Source organism: Myotis davidii, unplaced genomic scaffold, assembly GCF_000327345.1.
Source record: "Myotis davidii unplaced genomic scaffold, ASM32734v1 scaffold56, whole genome shotgun sequence".
Classification (NCBI taxonomy): domain Eukaryota; kingdom Metazoa; phylum Chordata; class Mammalia; order Chiroptera; family Vespertilionidae; genus Myotis; species Myotis davidii.
Genome location: NW_006287458.1, coordinates 438885 through 447450, shown reverse-complemented (window position 1 = coordinate 447450; position 8566 = coordinate 438885). Strand labels below are relative to the sequence as shown.

Sequence of the window (8566 nt, the reverse complement as noted above, 5' to 3'; positions counted from 1 at the left end):
GACTACACGCTGCTGGGCCACCGCCAGCTCGTGCGTACCGAGTGCCCTGGCGACGCGCTCTTCCACCAGCTGCGCAGCTGGCCGCACTTCGACGTGGTGAGTCTGCGACGTCCGACGTCCACATGACCTGGGCCTGCCCCCCCGCCCCCCGTGACACAAGCTCAGCCCCTGACCCTTGCCTGTCTGCCCAACCTCAGCAGGCCCCTCTCTTTCCTGTAACCCCTACACTCACACAGCTTCAGCCAGGCCCCCGGTCTCCCTTGCAGCCCTTCTATTCGGGCAACCTAGTCCCAGCTTTTAAGTTGTTCTGCTCACAACATTTCCTGTCCCCTGTCCTCTGCTTGCACAACCTTAGCCTAGCCCCTGACCCAGCCAGCTTGTGTTTGCCCAGCCTCCAATACGTCTGCGCTCACAACCAGGGCATGGGCCCTGATTCCTGCAGCAGCCCCTCTGCCCTCACAACCGCAGCCTTTCCTGCATCACCTGTACCCGAGTCGCACGGCTGCTGCCTGCACAACCTCATCTCAGCCCACCTAACCTTGGCCTCACCCCGGCCCCCTACCCAAAAGACCTCTGTATACCCAACAGTAACCTAAGTGGTGTCCCTCTACCAAAAACCACTTTGCCTGCACCTCTCTGTCGAGCTCCTAACTGTGTGTTGCAGTCTTCTGCCCAGACAACCTCAGCCCTAAGGATGCTTGTTCCACCCCAGCCTCCCTGACCTTTGATGCTGCAGCCATCCAGGCCCAAACAGCACAACCTTGGCCCCAGCCCCTCGATCAGCACACACCTCTACTCACACACCTGCACAATCTCGTGCTACCTGCACACTCCCGTTCTATTTCATGAAGCTGGCCTGCTGTCCGTGTGTACCCGTCCCCTCACTTTGTCCTCTTCCTCAGGCTCCCACCAGGAGCAGAGGAGACCCAGCCTCACCCCACCCCCAAGCCTCACAGTCCCTTGCCTTTTCTAGAATGTAAAGCCAAGGACTGCCAAGAGCGCCTCCAGGAGATCAGGAGATCCAAGAGGAAGCCGCCTCTAGTGACCATGCCGGCCACAGACCTCCAATAAAGAGACTGTGTGAAGAAAGCCTGTGTCTATGCATCATCCGTACTTGCCCAGAATCAGACCCTGAGATAAAAGTTCCAGTGCAAGTAGCGTGGGAGGCGATCCCAGGACAGATCATTGGGGAACAAGGAAGAGAGGTGGGAAAAGGAAGCCCAGTAAGGGTGCTTTACCAGGCAAGTTGGCACTGCGGCACATGGAGCTCAGTCCCACTAGGGACTTCTGGAGGACAGCGTAGGATACGTATCTCAAAGTTTTCCCACCCAAGAAGTGAGGGGACTGTTGATCCTCCAACTCCCACAATCATTGGCTGAGGGCTTCTCTCAGGGAAGTGCTAATTCTCCGGCACTCTGGGGCTGCTTGTTGCATGGGCTCCATCTGTCAGAGAAAGTCCTTCCTCCAGCAAAAATTGCAGGGAGTTGGGAGTGGAGCCAGTATGCAATGAGGTGGCAAACACTCAGGGATGCAGCAGAACTCAGGGAGACTCCGTGTGTGTGTGTGGGTGTGTATGTGTGGTGAGTAGCCTGACACAGTATGAATAAGGTGGGCATATCTAAGGGGTGTGCACCTGCCTGAACACCCTCCTTCTCAGGATGGGTTAGAGCAGTGGTTCTCAACCTTCCTAATGCCGCGACCCTTTAATGCAGTTCCTCATGCCGTGGTGACCCCCAATTTCATTGTTACAAATTGAACATAATTAAAGCATAGTGATTAATCACAAAAACAATATGTAATTATATATGTGTTTTCCGATGGTCTTAGGTGACCCCTGTGAAAGGGTCGTTCGGCCCCCCAAAGGGGTCGCGACCCACAGGTTGAGAACCGCTGGGTTATAGCATTTGCGAGGCCCAGTACAAATGAAAATGCAGGGCCTATTGTTCAAAAAGCAAGAACTTCAAGACAGTGATAGCAGAGCATTAAATCAAATATAGTGTGGAGCTCTTCTGCGTGTGGGCTCCTGGGGTGACTGCACAGGCCACACATCCATCGAGGTGATCCTACCCACACCACCCCCTGGATTCCAGTCTCCCTTGCCTTTTCACAAACTGTTCCTTCTCCCTAGCCTGCTCTTCCCATCGCCAGCTCCTTCTCATGCGTCAGGTTGCAAATGTCACCTCCTCGGGGAGGCCTTCCTGGATTTTTCCAGCTCAGAGAGCATTCCTTCTGCTCAGCCTCTCTACTCCAGTCTGTCTATGTTCTTCCCAAGTCCTCCTCACCAGGTAGAAATGTCTTGCATTTGTGTTCAGGATCTGTTTCCCTCACTAAACTGTGAGCTCTGGGAGGGCAGGAATCGTGTTGGTGTAGTTCCCCCATGGCTTCTCCAGCACCTAGCACGTAGTAGGCACTCAGGAAACATTTTTTTAACTAAAAGAAGGCTCTTATTATAAAGCTTCTGAAACTGATATTATCATTGTGTAGTACAAATATGGAAACCAAGGCTCAGAGAGAGGAAGTGACTTGCCTGAGGTCACATAGCTAAAGAAGGACCAGCTGGTACTAAAAGCCACCCTTGGGCCCGATTCTACTGACTCTCATGTTGACTCATTTATTTCTTACAGCGGTATTTGCCCATCTCTTTTTTCAAGAAAACATTTATTAGAAAAGTGCATCAGTGGTTTTCACAGCCCAACACATTCATATAACCAACACCCAGCTCAAGATACAGACATGTTTGCTGGGCCCAAGTGTCTCAGTGTCATCCTGAGCACTGAAGAGTTGTCAGTTCGATTCAGGTTCAGGGCACATGCCTGGGTTGTGGGTTCGATCCCTGGTCAGGGAACATGCGGAAGGCAGCCGACTGACATATCTCTCTCGCATTGATGTTTTTCTCTCTCTCTCTCCCTCCCTCACTCTTCCTTCCTCTCTCTAAGGATGTCCTTAAGTGAGAATTAAAAATAAGAAATAGACCTATAAAATTTATGTTATGTGACTTTCACCTCACTTTTAAAAGCCATAAAAACGATATCAGTTCCCAAAGCCTCTCATACCCCCTTTCACTAGCCCCTCCAAAGGAAACTGGCATCCTGACTTATTGGACATAGTTTTGTCTGCTTTGGAGCTTTATATAAATGGAACAATACAGTGTATAGTTTTCTCTTTTTTCTTTTTATTTATTTATTTATTTTTGCTTAGCATTGCTTGTAATTCATCTGAGTTCAATCATTCAGTAGTTTGTTCATTCTTATTGCTGCACGGTATTCCACTGTGGGAACAGACCACAATTTGCTCATTCTAGGGTATATGGACACTTGGGTTGTTGTCAGTTTGGGGCTATTACGAATAGTCTATTGGGTGAACTGCTGGGTCAGAGGAGAGCTGTACAGTCAATGTTTGTTGACCAAACAGTTTTCCAACTTGAATGAATTGGTCTACACTCTAACCAGCAGTAGATGACAGACAGCTCCAGGGGCTCGATGTTCTCCCAACTCGTGCTCAGAAGGCCACTGAGGCTCAGAGAGGGGCATATGTTGCCTCCTCTGGTCAGTGAGAGATCTGGGTTCCTGCTCTGGCACCTCCTCTCCTCCTGCATCCTGCCCACACTGTGCCCTCCCAACCTGGCCGTGGGGTGGGGTGGGACAGACAGGGTCACGTGGAGTAGTGTTCAGCCGGAGGAAGCCAGGCAGTGTGCAGACGGCTGTTGCCTCTCGGGCTGATCAGGAAATCAAGGTAAGAGAGGGAGTGCGTGTGGCCCCCAAGGGGATTTTTGGGGGGCAGGGCTGAGAGTGGGGAGGGGGCCGAGATGAGGGCAGCATGTGGGTAGACACGAGACAGAACTGTCACCCTCTTGTTCCCCAGGAGAATCCCCACCATGGAACCACTAGCAAGAAGCCAGTCCTCCAAAACCCAGCAAGCAGCCCAAACTCCGCTAACCTCCTATCGCTGGCACACAGGAGGTGGTGGAGAGAAGGGAGGTGGAGGGTTCCACTGGGGCCGCCTTGCCAGCTGGGGGAGGGCACTGAGCCACCAGGAGCCGATGGTCAGCGGCCAACCTGCCCGTCGCTCGCTGTTCCGTCGTGTCAGCTCTGCGCCCCCCAAGGAGTCTCGCAGGAACCACCTCAGATTATCCAAGACCCTCTGGGGGAGGCATAAGAGCCCATCACTGGAGGCAGAGCCGGAGCCAGAAGCCTCAGGTACACGGCTCCCTCATTCAGAGCTGGGGCTGGGCTGGGAGACCGGATGCTTGGGTTTTGTCTGCCTCCAGAGCATCAGCCATACAGACACAGGAAGTTGTGGGGAGTGCAGAAGCCCAACAGGAAGTGGCTGGGGCCCAGCTGCCCTCTTCCCTCTTTCCCCCTTACCCAGGGCCTGGGGGTGTGGGGTGTGGCCAAGGAGCTGTGGGCAAGGGGGTCCAGCTTGGGGAAGACACAGGGAATGAATAGACTGATGATAGCACTATCCAGATGCCAAATGGCCCTTTGGCCCCAACTGGTCTCTTGTCATATCCACTGGCCCACTCTCATCCTCTCCTGCCTGGAGGCCCATCTCAGCCTCCTCCTGCTCTCCTGCCCTCCAGCTTCCATGTTTTAGTGTCTTCACTTCCTTGCACCTCAGCTTCCCCATCAATGAAGTGGGAATCATGCTCCCTACCTTGAAGGGTATATGATCTCCTTCCTCCATTTATTCATTCATTGAAACAGAAGCCTGTTGAGCATTAACTATGTGCCAGGCCCTGATTTAGGCACTGAGGAAAACAGCGGTGACTAAAAGAGATGTCACTGGCTGCCCCATGAGACTCGCAGTGTAGTGGGCACGAAAGACAGTAACGAGTATAAACAAGAAAATGACAGATAGGGCTCAGTGTCGCACAGAGGGACCCAGAAGGGTATCATGAGGATTGGAGCTCTAGAGCATGAAGCACTAGCCCAGTGTCCAGCGTATTTTAAGTGGTCCATTAACATGGGAGTTATTTCTCCCCCTGGTGGTAAAACAATAGGACAGATGGGTCATCTGGGAGGGTTGGTTCAGCTCTCCTATTCCTGGAAGCTCAGTTAATGCTCACCATTCATAGTCTCATTTGGCAAAAGCATCCCTTCAACCCGCCTCCAGGGTATTAGGTATTTCCCACTCCGTCGTATCCAGAGAGAGCTCTCTAACAAGCAGGCCTCATCGTTGAGCATGTGAGGATGCCCATGGCTCCTCACCACCCCCAGGATAAAACCTCTAACTGGCATCCAAGGTCCTGAACCAATCTCTTCCTGGGCCTTCTCTTCTATCCTTTGAGCCCTCCAATTTTTTTTTCCCCTTCCCTTTGTGTCCCTGGGCCTTGCCATCTCTCAGGCTTTGATCAGGCTGTTCCTGCCACCATCCCCTCCATCTCTGTCAAAATCCAACCTGCTGTTCAAGTCCTAGCACAGACTTACTCTCTCTGGAGGCCTTCCCTGGCCTGCTGCACAACCACCACCCCCTACCCTGGCCTTTTTCTATTCCTTTCTCAAACTTTGAATGTAGTCCACCTTAGACTAGTTATTGATGTAAGGAACCAAGGCTGCTGTCCTGTTGTTGAACTTTTGGACCTTTGTTATTCTTGCTGATACAACCACTGTCTTGGTTAAGAGAAGGATGCTTGCCCTGACCGGTTTGGCTCAGTGACTAGAGCATCGGCCTGCGGACTGAAGGGTCCCGAGTTCGATTCCAGTCAAGGGCCTGTACCTTGGTTGCGGGCACATCCCCAGTCGGGGGTGTGCAGGAGGCAGCTGGTCGATGTTTCTCTCTCATCGATGTTTTTAACTCTCTATCCCTCTCCCTTCCTCTCTGTAAAAAGTCAATAAAATATAAGAGAGAGAGAGAGAAGGATGCTTATGTCTGAGGTCCAGCTCAGTCACTCACAAGCTGTGTGAACCTGGGCAAGTCATTCCCTCTCTCTAGGCTTCAGTTTCCTTCTTGGTAAAATGGGGCTTATAATAGCCCTTTTAATGGCTTTGGGGGATTAAATGAGAGGAGGCGTGTGGAGCAGTGAACACGGTACAGGTCACATAGTAGGTGGGCTCAGTCTGCCCAACGCCAGTGGAGACAAGGTCCAGAGAGTTTTGCTCAACAGCTACCTGACTTGGCTGCCTTGGGGGAGTAAGGGGAAGAGGACGCAATTAGGAGGGAGCCCCGTTGAGCTTTGGTGAATGGAAAGGGGGGGTCTGAGGTTCAGGAAGAAGTCCCAGTACCCCAGCACCTCTTCCTGCACCCAGAGCCCGAGCCAGAGCCGGAGCCCCCAACCCCACAGATCCCTGAGGCGCCCCCACCCGATGTGCCTGTCTGGAACATCGAAGCCTTCACTCTGCTCGATGGGAGGCTGGTGCTGCTTGGGGGTGAGGAAGAGGTGAGAGAGGGCTTGTGGGTAAGAGGAAGGAAGGAGGGGAAGGAATGGGATCATGGGAAGCGTCTGCCTCTCCCTCCACCTGCCTACCTGCCTTCCCTTCTGACTACTCACTCCCACGGAGGAACAGGGTCCTCGCCAGTCCAGGATGGGGAGCGCCAGCTCTGAGAGCAGCATCCAGGTGGCCATGGGGAACCTCAGGGAGGCAGGTAAGTAAGTGTGAGAGGTGAGGGGGGCTGGGGCATGTGGGAGCATGTCAGGGTGGGTCAGAATCCAAGATGATCCCATCTCCCAACCTTCCATCCCCGAACACCACAGATCGGGTCGCTGGAAAGACTGAGCCGGAAGCTGCTGGCTCCAACCAGGTCCACAACGTCCGGGTGAGGCATCCACTGGGGGATGGGGAGGTGGGAGAGCAAATACTTCCAGACCCTCAGAGGTGAAAGGGGACTCTTACTGGGTGATGTGGGGCGGATCACTGAACCTCTCTGGGCCTCAGGGTCTCTGTCACATAGAGCTAATGGGAAGACCTCCCTCTCTGGGCTGTTTGTGAGACATCAGTAGAGAATGCAGGAAAGCAAACAATTGGTGCTTTAAAAATGGGAGCTAGCGGTGGCCTTTATTATCCTTGCTAGTGCAGCCTGAGTTTGTGGTCCTCCAAGAACAGCAGATCCTCCAGGACACCCTGAGGGAGAAGGGGCTGAAGTGGGAGCACAGGGCTCTGTTCAGCTGACACCCCTCTCCCTTAGGGGTTGCTCAAACGGCTGAAAGAAAAGAAGAGGGCCAGGTCAGAGCTGGGAGCCAGTGCCTCTCGGGATGGGTAAGAGTCCCTGAGGGGGGGGGGCGGGGGGCGCTGGGATTCAGCATTGTCCCCTCTCCCTCCTCCTGTCCTTCACTCTGACTTTCACCACATGCCCTCTGTGTCCTGCCCTGTGCTGGGCCATACTAGGGCCACAGAAAGATCGCGGCATGGAGCCAATCCCCCATGGAAGAGTGGGAGCAGGGTCTGACACAGTAACTCTAAAACAGGAACGAAATCAAAATCCTGGTCTGAGCGTGTCAGGGGAGGACACTGAGCTGAGGTCTGAATAATGGGTGGGAATTAACTAGGCCAAGAAGGGCGGGGACAGCATTCCAGACAGAGGGAACAGCATGTGAAAAGGCCAAGAGGCCGGATGAAGACACAAAAATAAGTCCAGTGTGACCTGATTCCAGACAACGAAGGATTAAGTGAAGGGAAACGAAGGCTATGGTGACAGGGGCTATACTATACAAGGTCATTCAGGCCACCATGAGAAGCCGGGTTGATCCTAAAAGTGATGGACTTAAGTCCAATTTAGGTTCAAGTCCATCCTGGCCTCCCTCCACCCTTCAGGCTGTAGGGGGTGATGAGGGGAGAAGATAGAAATGACACTCCTTCCCCCACCACCCTCTCCAGACCCCCCAGTGCTCTGGGTTCTCGGGAATCGCTGGCCACACTCTCTGAACTGGACCTGGGTGCCCAGCAGAATGTGCGGGTTTGGCCATTGCACCACAGCCTCCTGGATGAGCCCCACTGCTTCCAGGTAAATGTGGGCAACTCTTCACATCATCCCGATCCTTGGGCTTCACGCCTGGTCTCCACCGCGACCTGGAATCCGCTTCCTCAACAGGTAACCTGGGTAGGCGGGAGCCGCTGCTTCTCTTGTCGCTCGGCTGCTGAGAGAGACCGCTGGATCGAGGACCTTCGTCGCCACTTCCAGCCCAGCCAGGTCAGCATTGCGGAAGGTCCAGGCCTCACCCCTTCCACGCTTTTAGCCGCCCGCACCTGTGCAACCACCCTCAGACTCTCCTCGTCTCGCACCAGCCCCTTGCACACGTGCCGGGGCCCTTCTTTTCCATTTGCACCCGAAGTCCCGCCGACGAGGTAGCCGCCAAATCTTCCCACCGCAGCTGCTCTTCCGCGCGCAACACCCCGATTCTTCCGGGGGATCTCAGAGCAGCTAAAGGGCTTCCGCTTGGTCACCTTGGGACCCCTGTGGCCCCACTCTCTTCCCCAGGGACCCAGGGATTTCCCTGGGGACACGGGCCCGAGTTTCACCTCTGGTGCCCACCATCGAACACCCACTCCTCCCACCACTCTGGTCCGCAGGACAACGTGGAGCGCGAAGAGACGTGGCTGAGCGTGTGGGTGCACGAAGTGAAGGGGCTGCC

The 8566-nt window shown here is 54.0% G+C and overlaps 2 protein-coding genes across 2 annotated transcripts in view; both read left to right on the top strand.

The window, feature by feature from the left end:
- Positions 1–1089, top strand: part of PGLYRP2 (peptidoglycan recognition protein 2) — a 5238-nt gene extending 4149 nt beyond the window's left edge. Inside the window, 3 exon segments of the mRNA XM_015560964.1 lie at positions 1–96; positions 974–1012; positions 1015–1089. Coding sequence (XP_015416450.1) covers positions 1–96; positions 974–1012; positions 1015–1071 — 192 coding nt within the window. The 3' untranslated portion in view covers positions 1072–1089.
- Positions 1090–3506: 2417 nt separating this feature from the next.
- Positions 3507–8566, top strand: part of RASAL3 (RAS protein activator like 3) — an 11353-nt gene continuing 6293 nt past the window's right edge. Inside the window, exons 1-9 of the mRNA XM_015560963.1 lie at positions 3507–3732; positions 3862–4196; positions 6246–6376; positions 6504–6582; positions 6692–6753; positions 7123–7193; positions 7812–7938; positions 8026–8124; positions 8505–8561. Of these exons, the coding sequence (XP_015416449.1) occupies positions 3875–4196; positions 6246–6376; positions 6504–6582; positions 6692–6753; positions 7123–7193; positions 7812–7938; positions 8026–8124; positions 8505–8561 (948 nt within the window). The 5' untranslated portion in view covers positions 3507–3732; positions 3862–3874. The remainder of the gene's footprint in view (positions 3733–3861; positions 4197–6245; positions 6377–6503; positions 6583–6691; positions 6754–7122; positions 7194–7811; positions 7939–8025; positions 8125–8504; positions 8562–8566) is intronic.